Source organism: Palaemon carinicauda, chromosome 26, assembly GCF_036898095.1.
Source record: "Palaemon carinicauda isolate YSFRI2023 chromosome 26, ASM3689809v2, whole genome shotgun sequence".
Classification (NCBI taxonomy): domain Eukaryota; kingdom Metazoa; phylum Arthropoda; class Malacostraca; order Decapoda; family Palaemonidae; genus Palaemon; species Palaemon carinicauda.
This window is the reverse complement of record NC_090750.1, coordinates 98,831,726-98,844,225: the sequence shown is the minus strand read 5'-3', so window position 1 is coordinate 98,844,225 and position 12,500 is coordinate 98,831,726. Positions and strand designations below refer to the sequence as shown.

The 12,500-nt window shown below is 37.5% G+C and overlaps 1 protein-coding gene across 3 annotated transcripts; it reads left to right on the top strand.

Annotated features, from left to right (window-relative positions):
• The first annotated feature begins 911 nt into the window (after nt 1-911).
• On the top strand, nt 912-7,152 carry LOC137619718 (uncharacterized). Of its 3 annotated transcripts, none has more exons than XR_011039960.1 (2): nt 912-1,164; nt 6,648-7,152. XR_011039960.1 is itself a non-coding variant. In XM_068350008.1 (2 exons), the coding sequence occupies exons 1-2, from the start codon at nt 2,378-2,380 to the stop codon at nt 6,684-6,686; spliced, it is 702 nt and encodes a 233-aa protein (XP_068206109.1). In that variant the 5' UTR covers nt 1,626-2,377; the 3' UTR covers nt 6,687-7,148. The 3 variants fall into 3 exon arrangements, 1 of the variants encoding a protein (XP_068206109.1); XM_068350008.1 differs by lacking the exon at nt 912-1,164 and adding an exon at nt 1,626-3,040 and having other exon boundaries at nt 6,648-7,148; XR_011039959.1 differs by lacking the exon at nt 912-1,164 and adding an exon at nt 4,924-5,544.
• Nucleotides 7,153-12,500: the final 5,348 nt, after the last annotated feature.

The window sequence follows — 12,500 nt, the reverse complement described above, 5'->3', positions numbered from 1 at the left end:
CTTATTTCCTTATTTTCTTTCCTCACTGAGCTATTTTTCCCTGTTGGACCCCTTGGGCTTATAGCATCTTGCTTTTAAAACTAGGGTTGTAGTTTAGCTGGTAATAATAATAATAACAACAACACCACCACCACCAACAACAACAACAATAACAATAATAATAATGAGCTTATATAAAAACAGTTGAGGGCAACAATGTCACAAAAATTCTAATAATCTGAAACATGCGATGGCAAAGCATAAATAGGTTTTATATTATATGTGCGGGAGACAACGAGAAAAAACAACAACATCACAATGTATGAGCGTTATATGAAAAACGTGCGGTACATACCCCACCCCCAATGAAAGACAGACAAGTGAAGTAGGGCGAGGCGACCACCTCTAGAGAAGCGAACTATAGACGGGTATTCTAGCAGGCTTTAGCCGATCTACCGCACAGCCACCGAAGACCAAGATCATTTGGCACTACATTACTAAGGATGCTAATAGAGCGAGAGCTAGCAGCCATTTATTTACCGGAGATGACCAAATTTCTAGTGGACATTTTTGGAAAGGGTCTACCATGGGACATCCAAAAATGAGTATCTTTAAGTTTGGCAGTGGTGGGTGTGGATTTTATTAACCCCTTTTGTCTGAAAACGGGCTTTTCATTTTTCGGCAAAATTTGGGGGTTAGTGAAAGTAAATTGGCTCAAACTGGGCCTAGAATAAAGAACTATATACCAAAATGATGCTATTGATGAGTAGATTTATTTGATGTTAAACTAAATTAATTAATTTATTATTAGAGGTCACCAGGGGTCAAAAGGTCAAGTTCAGCCCTTTGAAATGCCGGATTTGGGTTTTAGTTGTATTTTGGCTAAATAAGACATCAAAATTTGCAAAAGGTTTACTAAATATTGTAAAGGAATATGTTTTATTGAGTATAAAATTGCAGAAAAGGTTGGAAATTGATATTTGCATAAAAAATGTGTACACTAGACAACAGATGGCAGTACCGCTTGGCGTAGTCAGTAGTCGCCAAGGATAATGTACCGAAAAATTATATTTAGTACATGGATGTCTAGCGTGAGTCGAGTATATAAAGCCCCACAACGGTGATTTTCGGGGAGTCGCAACAAACAAGTGATAATAAGTGTATCAAGTTTTTAAGGAATATATGGTAATGTATTGTTTTATCCATTTGGACGTTTTCTTGTGTGATGTAACGTTGGTTGCCACTAACTGTTTGATGTTGCTACAGTGAATTATATGTTGTGATTATGTAAAGCTTTGCGACTTGGGTATTAAACGGTAAACTGCAGAAATCAGTGATTAGTAGTCTTGATGAAGTGCTGTCGTGTAATGCGTTTGTAATTGGTTTAATGTTCTGTTTGTGTCTTTAATTTCTTTACTAATTGTTATTAAAGTACATTTTAAGTTATTACGGGTTATCACTGTTTCCTGATATATTCTGCTCGTAAATCCTTAGTATAAGAGATTGTGTTTTCTTATGTTACATGGGGGCCTGTCGAACGAAACCCGAACGTATCCTTATTAACTTATCCTCTGTGTTAGCTTATTCTGTCAACCGTTAATTGTTTTTTAGCACTTCCATATACTTTAAAGAGGGGGGAGAGTTGTGATAGTGTTAGCGCTATATTTGTCTTGCTGTGTTATTTTGAGCAGGTTATTAAAGATGTTTGATTTGAAAGATTTCATACGTAGTCCTAGTGGTGAAAAGTTAGAAGGTATAACTAAAATAGACTAGATGGTTCTAGCTAGGTACTATAATGTAGAAGTATCAGAATCTGCAAGGAAGCAAGAAATCTCAAATAAAGTAAGTGAGGCGCTAATGACTTTAGGAATTTTGTCTGATAAGGAAGCGTTGTTACTAATGAATTGGGAAAAGGAAGAAGCTGATAGCCAGCAAAGTGCTAGTGATAATAATACAGAGGATAGTACAAGTGAAGAGGAAGGTGCAAAAGCCGTACGTGAAAAAACCAAGTCACTTAAAGTCAAACCAAAAAAGTCTAAACTTGTTTATGAAGGGATGAGTGTTGAGCAGATGCAGATTCATTTGCAAATAGTTAGATTAGGAAATGAGAAAGCTGTCGAACTTAAAAGATTAGAAGCTGAGGTTGAGCAAAAGAGGATAGAACTAGAGATAAAGAAAATTGAAGTAGAAGGAAAGTCCAAAGTAGCACTAAAGTCTTTTCAGGTAGACAACGCAGTAAAAAGTGTACCCATTTTTGTTGAGAATGAAGTAGATTCTTTTTTTTTACAATTTGAGAAAGTAGCAGAACAGCGTGAATGGCCGAGAACGTCGTGGAGCACGTTGGTTCAAACTTCTTTTCGAGGAAAGGCTAGGGAAGTATTTGCTGCCTTATCTTTGGATGATTCTAAGGATTATGAGAGTTAAATCTGAGGTTTTGAAAGCTTATGAATGGGTGCCTGAGAGGTATAGAGAGAAGTTCAGAAGCTGGATAAAAAGAGATGGTCACACTCATATGGAGTATGCACGGGAACAACGCCTGTGGTATGATAGGTGGATAAATGCCAGAGAAGTAAATGGTGATTTCGGTAAACTTCAGGAACTTATCTTGCTTGAGCAGTTCAAGGATGGTATTAATCCACTTATTAAGACATATTTGGATGAACGTGATGTAGATAATGTGGTTGAAGCCACTAGATTGTCTGATAATTACGCATTGACCCATAAGCTGTATCATACTGACGTCACTCCTAAAATTGGAAGGAACAGAGTGTGGGAAGAGCGTCAAAATTACAAGGCACAAGGTAAGACTACGAGTTCACAGGTATCATCAGGGGGAGTTTATAATAAATCTTTTAATAGAGGTTTTAGAGGGGCAAGTCAAAATAGTTATGGTCCTAGTGTTAGTGCTGGAAAAGCAGGATCCAGTGGAAATGATCAGTTTACACCCCGTTATCAAAATGTAGGCGAAAATTTTAGAGATTTTGTATGTTTCAGTTGTGGCAAACCAGGACACATCAGTAGGAGTTGTCCACATCGCACAGAAAACCGTCCAATTCAAGTGGTAAATAAAGTTAAAGATAAACCTGTACATTCTAAAAAGGATGATCATAAACCTGAAAATACTATTGCATTGTTAAATCAACCGCAAGCATGTGGTGACATTAGTCCTTGTTTGTTTGCTTCTCCCCTTAGGCCAGGTAAGAGTTACGGTAACAATAGCATTGATAATAATATATGTAATGTTGATGAGAATATTGGTTACAAAATGGGTAACAATAGTGTTCAAAATGTTAATAATGTTGGTTATGTTGAGACTAATGTAAAAGAAAATAGAATGGGAGTACCTGAAGAGAGTACCAAATCCAAAGGTACTGAATTGTATGACCCTTTTATGGGAGAAGGTTGGTTACACCTCCCTTGTGTTGAAAAAAAGAAAGTAAGGTGGTTAAGGGATACCGGAGCGGTACAGTCTGTAATGGTAAGAGATATGTATGACCAGTGGAAGGATACTGGAGAGTATGTACTTCTGCATGGGTTTGGTCCTGAATTCTCGGCTCCATTAGTAGAAGTAAAGTTGGAAACTCCGTTAATTTCGGGATTTGTTAAAATTGCTTTGGTGAGAGAAATCCCAGTGTCGGGAGTAGTTAATTCTTGGAAATGATTTATGTGGAGACAAAGTTTTTGGTAGCAGTAATCCAATTTTGACAGAAAAACCCTCTAATTCTTCATCTATTACAGAAGTTGAATGTACATTTCCAAACATATTTCCTGCTTGTGCAGTTACTACAAGAAGTAAGAGTACCGAAGGAAAGGTAAAGGATGACGACGGTTTGGATTTACAAAACTTGTTTAAAGACAGTCCAGAAACACAAGTAAGTAAAGTCAGTACTCCTTTGCGAATGCTGAAAGTTAATAAGGAAGAATTTGTTAAATCTCAAATTGAAGATGAGAATTTGAAGGTAATAAGAGATAATGCCCTTGTTGATATAAATGATATCGAGAAGGAAGGCAAGTGTTACTTTGTTAAGGATGGAATCCTAATGAGGAAGTTTAAGAGTAGAAATGTTAATGATGTTGTAGAACAAGTGATTATTCCAAATAGTTATAAGAATTTTGTTCTAAGTATTGCTCATGACAGTAGTTATTCTGGTCATTTAGGTATAAACAAAACTTATGAGAAATTATTGAGGTATTTTTATTGGCCTAAGATGCACAAAGATTGTAGTGAATATTGTAAAAATTGCGATTTTATGTCAAAAAGTAGGCAAAGCTCAACATGACCCTAAAGTGGTGCCATTGCAACCCATTGAAGTTCCAGGTGAACCCTTTGAAAGACTGGTTTTGGATTGTGTGGGACCTCTTCCTAGGTCTAGCAAAGGCAACGAGTATTTGCTGACAATTATGTGTAGTGCTACCAGATTTTCAGAAGCTATTCCTTTAAGAACTGTGAGTGCTGATAAGATAATAGAAGCGCTTAATAAGTTCTTCTCGCTGGTTGGTTTGCCAAAAGAAGTACAAACTGACCAAGGAACCAACTTTACGTCTAAAAAGTTTACATCATTTTTAGCCTGTCAGAATATTAAGCATTGCTTATCATCTCCTTATCACCCACAGAGCCAAGGAGTGGTCGAACGATTTCATCGAACCTTCAAAACCATGCTTCGCACGTACTGTTGTGAAAATGAAAAGGAATGGGACGTCTACATCCCAATGTTGCTATTTGCCGTTCGTGATAGCGTACATTCATCGTTGGGGTATTCTCCTTTTCAGTTAGTATATGTCCATCAGGTAAGGTCGCCCATGGAGGTGATAAAGAATCAATTGATTTCAGATGAAAAGGATTCTATCACTTTACAAGAAATGAAGGAAAAAATAAAGAAAATATGGAAAGTAGCACATGAGAATCTCGAAATGGTACAAGAAGGGATGAAAAACTACAAAAAGGCTGCAAAACGTGAACTCGACATCGGAGACAAGGTTCTAGTGTATCTCCCTACATCTGGTAAGGTTTTTAACCAGAAGTATATAGGACCTTGCACGGTGAAAGAAAAAGTAAGTGATGTTAACTATCGAATTCAATTTCCTACAGGACGAAGGAAAGTTAAAATTTTCCATATTAACAAGTTGAAAAGGTATAATGAATCCAGTGGAGTGTTGTCAATTGCAAAAGCGGATGATGAAAAAGATGTTGAAGGAAAATTTGAAGTTAGGATAAAAAATACTGAGTATTTGAGGGATTATGAAAAATTTAGAAAATTATGTATTCATTTATCTGATGAACAGCAGCAGGATTTTAAAGTGCTTATTAAAAACTTTTCAGATCTGTTTTCAGACCATCCAAAAAGGATAAAAGGAGTACAGCATAAAATCAGGTTGAAAGAGGAGACTCCAATAAGTCAGCGTCCGTACAGAATGTCACAGAGGCAACAACAACAGTTAAAGACCGAAGTTGCTTATTTGCTGAAACACGGACTAGCAGAGGAAAGCCTTAGTGAATGGGCTAGCCCATGTATTCTAGTCGACAAACCTGACGGAAGTGCAAGAATGTGTACAGACTATCGAAAGGTAAATAATGTAACTATAAAAGATTCATATCCCATGCCCAGAGTAGAAGATATAATTGATAATGTAGCAAAGTTTTCTTTTTTAAGTAAAATTGATTTATTGAAAGGATACTATCAAATTGAGTTAGACAAAGACAGCAGGAATATTGCTGCATTTGTTACACCCCATGGACTTTATAACTATAAGGTAATGCCATTTGGTTTATGTAATGCACCTCTGACATTTCAACGTCAAATGAATTATAACTTAAAGGATCTCGAAGGTGTATTTGTTTATTTAGATGACATTATTATAGTTGGAGAAACCTGGGAAGATCACATAAAAAAAGTATATGATGTTTTTAAGAGGTTATTAGAGTTCAATGTTACGATAAACCTTGCAAAGTGTGAATTTGGAAAAACTACTGTTCAATATTTAGGACATGAAATAGGAAGTGGCCAAGTGAGACCTGTTGATTGTCATATTGAGGTCATCAAGAATTTGACCATCCCTACATCTAAACGTGGCGTGATGAAATTTTTGGGGACAGTGGGGGTATTACAGAAAATTTTGTAAGAACTTTTCAGATGTAGCCTACCCATTAACAGAGTTGCTGAAAAAGGATGTGAACTTTGTTTGGTCAAAGGAATGTGACGAAGCTTTTAGCAAACTTCAGCTCATGTTAATGTCAAAGCCAGTGCTGAAATCCCCAGACTTTAATCTACCGTTCAAGTTACAGGTAGACTCCAGTGAAGTAGGAGCTGGCAGTGTATTATTACAGGAACATGATGGTATTTTACACCCTGTATCTTACTTTTCAAAAAAATACAATAGCCACCAGTTAAATTATAGTATTGTTGAAAAAGAAGCTTTAAGTTTAATTTTGAGTTTAATGCACTTTGAGATATACTTGTTAAACAGTAATTTTGAAATTGACATATATACTGATAATAATCCATTAACCTTTATTAATAAATGTAAGCACAACAATAAGAGAATTTTAAGATGGGCTTTATTTTTGCAACCATTTAAAATGAATGTTCACCATATAGCAGGCAAGGAAAATGTCATTGCAGATTCTCTCTCTAGGTCTGTTGATTAATCTAAACCTTTTATTTTGAAAGGAAAGTGCTTGTTACCAACGACGTGGCAGTCTCCGATAGTTGCTGAATGGTGGAAGTGGCTAATGTTTAAGACTGTAAGAGTGAAAATTCAGCATGGACTGAGGAGAGAGCCGCGGAGTTTAAAGGGGGGGAATGTAAAGGAATATGTTTTATCGAGTATAAAATTGCAGAAAAGGTTGGAAATTGATATTTGCATAAAAAATGTGTACACTAGACAACAGATGGCAGTACCGCTTGGCGTAGTCAGTAGTCGCCAAGGATAATGTACCGAAAAATTATATTTAGTACATGGATGTCTAGCGTGAGTCGAGTATATAAAGCCCCACAACGGTGATTTTCGGGGAGTCGCAACAAACAAGTGATAATAAGTGTATCAAGTTTTTAAGGAATATATGGTAATGTATTGTTTATCCATTTGGACGATTTCTTGTGTGATGTAACGTTGGTTGCCACTAACTGTTTGATGTTGCTACAGTGAATTATATGTTGTGATTATGTAAAGCTTTGCGACTTGGGTATTAAACGGTAAACTGCAGAAATCAGTGATTAGTAGTCTTGATGAAGTGCTGTCGTGTAATGCGTTTGTAATTGGTTTAATGTTCTGTTTGTGTCTTTAATTTCTTTACTAATTGTTATTAAAGTACATTTTAAGTTATTACGGGTTATCACTGTTTCCTGATATATTCTGCTCGTAAATCCTTAGTATAAGAGATTGTGTTTTCTTATGTTACAATATGAATAAAATATAAAAAAGAGATACAAATAAAGTTTTTTGAAGAACGTGGGATCTATTCCAGCTATATTACTAGTATGGAGTTCTCTAAAAATCTATTTCCTTTTCTTCATCCGAGGAATGGCTGATCTCATCATCATCATCATCATCATTATCATCATCATCATCATCATCATCATCTTCCTGTACATCAGATTCTTCAATGGTTAACTTATCAGGAATATTTGAGCCAGAGAAGCAGACAATCATCAATCTGCCATTCTGGACTTTCCAGCCATGTCCTTCAGGAGCAAATGAGTCTGGATCGGCTTCCCTTGCATTCCTCCATTTGTGTGCAACAAAGTTAGTTCTTAGCAACTTCTGTTGCAACACTCTTTGGTAAGGAGGAAGACAACAGGGGTCTGTAGTTTTCATTTCATCCGACGAATCAGTTTCCTTCTTAAGGGCATACAACTTGCGGAAAAATTGAAGCCTGGCTTCATCAACACTTGTCTGGTTCCGAACTCCATAGACAATGCACAAGTACTCTTCAACTACAGCAGCAACATCTGAATCGATGACATCTGAGTCTCCAAGGTGACTAATTGCTGATGTGAACCTAGGGTTGTTTTTCATTATTTCAAATGGCTTCCACTTTGCTTTTCTCATAAAACAGGCTGTGTAATCACAGCCTGTCAGCGCATGGAAGCTTGGTTGCAAGATGGGAGATGTGACGTATGTATGAAACGCATGGAATTTCTAGAACTCAATCCAGCATCCATCCAAATCTGTGCATTAAGAAACCTAGCATGGTAGAGAATGAGGATGAAGACGTCAGTGTCGTTACTGCGAATGACAATCACTGGGACCACATCATGGTTAACAGCAACAAAGTTTGCATGGTACAGTAACCGTGTATCAGCTTCTTCATGCCTGCACTGAAGCTCATGAACCAGGATCCTGTTGACAGTTTCACGTGCTGAAGTGTAAAGGTAGCATTCATGTTCCACTGTAAAGTAGACCTGATGTCCCTGAAGAGTCGATGCATATCTATCTGATGACCAAAATCTCTGTTTTGAAATGTGATGTGCTCCAAGCCGTGTTGAGATCAGGTGGTCTTTTCTGTGACGAGCCAGTGATTATGTAGGTGGTGGGTGTCCTACCACACAAGTCATGTTCAATGTCCTTGATACTTGGCCCTTAGGATATGTCACAGACTATGCGTACAATTTCACCAGTGCTACAAGCTTATTTCAAAATGGACATTGCCATGCCCCCCTAGGTGGATGGCATGTCAAGCGTACGGAAGAAGAATATAGGATCAATAATATACACATCAGTCCTGTTTGGTATGGCATTCAAGTTTCCCATTGCTTCTAATTTTTCCATTAATGTCCTCTTTGATGTCTTGTTCATATCACCAGTTATATGACACAATGAGAAAGGAACTGGAGTGAGAGGATAAGAAAGGTCAATACTGAGATCAAGTTATTGCGTTACTGACAAATACAGCAGCCTTCTAAATATGTGTCTGGTGCATTTTTCTTCCTTTATCTGTTTGTCCTTTGTGGTGAATTTAACTGTTACTGCATCCTGTGTGACATTTATCACCTTTCTTTGCTTAACAGTCCGTTCAAAACGCCCACCATCTACATTACATTCATTAACAAAAACTTGATGCCAAGGCCAAGTAGATCCAGTTTCTTTTGACTGCAGAAGTCTTTCTTTCACACCATCCAGTGTTTAGGCAATACAGAGTATCATCATTAACAGTGAATGGAGTGAGAGTGTTCTCCACCTCTGTGATCGTGCTCTTAAGGTATGCATTGTCTTTGGCTATCCTTGATGGCTTTAGTTCCTGTATTGCATCATCCACCAGTGTGATTCCAGCCATTTCCAGGAGACAACTCACAAATACTCTCCTAAAAGATCTTGTCACTGTCAACCCCATACGGACTGCAACATTGTGTAAATGCAGCAATACCCTTTTGGCTGGATGCGGCATCCCTATTCACAGCTTGCTGTAAGGTAATAGCAAATGCACTTCTGGAAAAGGTATTCCTAGTTCTCCGCACAGAGAGTGCACCTGCTTCAAAACTTTGCTTGATTCCGGGATGTGTCATTTCCATATTGAGCAGATTGAGGTGATACAATGACATCCAACGGGCATAGCTTGGCTTGTGAGTTGCAAAGAATATAGGAATCATTGAGCCTAAAGCATAGATGTAGAGGTCTAGGTCATATGTCCTGCTGGCCCTGTCAAAAAGCATGAATATGTGAACGAGATCAATGTAGAGAAACCAGAACCTAGCAGTAGAGCCATGATGACCCTGACAAGTCTGATAACAGAATTTACCATATCTTTCCAACAAATTACAAATTACAGCAGACTCCAATAATGTCAAAAGTGATTGGGGTGATGGGTCTGCAGAAAATGAATTCAGCAACACCATGCATTCATCTGGTATTCCACCTTCTACCAAAAATTGCTTAAAATGCAGAATCTGCAAGGCAAGTGCAAACAGGGGATGGATACGCTTGCATCTGTTAAAATGTTTTCACCAATGAACCCTCGTACTGAGCCATGAGCCAACACATCAGCCAAGCTAAGAACCTCGGTACAACCAGACGATTCAACAATATAACCTAACGCGTTGAAATAGGCCATGGAAATATGAAATGCACCAAAACAAACGAAGATATTGTCAAAGAGAGAGGATTCTTGTGCTTGGTTCTGGAGTGCAGGTTTTGCGATAACAAGGTCACATGTCACTATAGCATATGCCTCACTGCACTCACTTGCAACCTTTTGAGACCTGACCAAAGTTTCTTTAACCACATCCAATCTTCTTGGTGGCAGTTCAATATTTTCCATATACCAATTCTACTGCAAAGGGAGTCTGTCCTCTGGGACTAAAAAATTCCAGCCTGCCACAGAGGGGTGCTGGACATCAGGCAGCAGCACATTAACCAGATAATATTAATTTTCTTTGCTATCTCCAGGCTGGATTGTGGATCTTGTGAATATTTTCAAATTTGAACCTCGACAGTGATGGCTTTCTTTTATATGGCATGATTTGTCGCTGAGGCGCATCAAATATTCGTCGTCTTTTCACAGGTACTCGGTCAGTAGTTGCATCAGTATTCGTGGTTCCTTCAGTCTCAGCACCTTGCATCACACCTGCAGCAGGCCTATTCTGGTAGCATATCACAATGGTGTCATGATGAGTGTCTTTGCCAGATAGGGTTTCTGTCAGCTCGTCATAATTATCCCAAGCAAGACCTGTGGAGAGACCAACTTGAGGTAAAAGCATATCAGGTAAAAGCTGCCCTTCTGCTGTGATTTTTGACGCTATATCCGTCTCAATTGATTCAGCTGTGTGATAACTTACCGCATGACCCTAGTGATTAGGAATTTCCACAACTCTGCGACTACCTGTGAGGCTTTTCATTCCGACTCCCAGACAAAGATGCTTGGATGGTTTTACTCATCCCTGGCTGGTACAGGAAATAACATCCTGGGATAGTGAGACTACCCTTAGCTTTACTTATTCACTAGGCTTATCTTTATTCTGCAAGACACAGAGAAGTGTGGTAAAAACCAAATGAAGAAGGTCTGGAATTTCTACTTGCCCTTTCTTAAAATCCTCAAGTGACAAGGACACAGGCAATTCAGGTGTACACTTACAAATTTCAAGGATGTTAAAACGCAATGTAGAGGCTGTTTTTATAATATTTTAAAGACAAAACAGGTACACACACAGAGTCAATAAAACAAATCTCAGTAATATAGGTGAACCATCTATCAACTAAATTTGAAACGGTTTGAGGAGTACATTTCACAGGAACCGTTTAATAATGACTTTTGTCATATCAGTCATATTGCTGGAATAGATCCCATATTCTTCAAAAAACTTTATTTATGTCTCTTCTTTATATTCTATTCATATTTAGTAAACCCTGGGCAAATTTTTATGTCTTATTTAGCCAAAATACAGCTAAAACCCAAAACCAGCATTGCAAAAGGCTGACCTTGACCTTTTGACCCTTGGTGACCCCCAATAATCATTTAATTGATGTTGTTTGATATGAAATAAATCTGCATATCAATAGCATCATTTTGGTATATAGTTCTTTATTCTAGACCCAGGATGAAAGGAGCTGCAGCCAATTTACTTTCACCAACCCCCATATTTTGCCGAAAAATTAAAAGTCCGTTTTCGGGCAAAAGGAGTTAATAAAATCCACACCCACCCTTGCCCAACTTAAAGATACCCATTTTTGGATGTCCCATGGTAGACCCTTTCCAAAAATGCCCACTAGAATTTTGGTCATCTCCGGTAAATAAATGGCTGCTAGCTCTTGGACTATAAGGACACCATGACCATGATAATAATGTACATCGGCATAATGACATTGAGATAACCCAAATCAATACTGAACCATTACACCAAGTATTGTTATTATTACAGTTATGATCTTCAATAAACCATATTATTATTATTATTATTATTATTATTATTATTATTACTATTATTATTATAACACTTCGCTGATAGGTTCGAGGACTATCGAGAATTGTAGACTGAATTGATTATTTAAGAGACTCTTGTAAAGTTTTAGGGGAACGTTAAATTATTTTCACGACTTACTCGTTAACTTTCGATATAATGCAAATATCAAAAATAAAAGAAGAAAAACTGAAAAAAAAAATCAACAGAGGAGCCTTTTGGAGGAATAATCCTTGAAAACTATCAAAGATGCCAAATTAATATAATTAGCATAGCCAAACTTGCCACTGGTTACGATTCTCAAGTGTACATTCAAGGAACTTCAAGTGTCCTTCAGCTCATTTAATCCGGAATCTTATTTTCTAGAGACATTTATACTATTAACCTACTTTTTCATTGCATAGAAAAAGTTCAACATGAATTACCCTAGTTATACAATATACCTAATGATGCCGTTTCTTATTCAGTGCCATTAATCATTACACTAATCAGTTCAACTGATACTTTTTAAAAGAACTCAAATGCCGCATGGCATTACAATACCGTTTCTACATCAACATTTAAGTCAAGTCTAATATTGTTCTGAAACTGCAACTCGAGGGGGGAATGTAGATCGTTGGGACAGGGTAA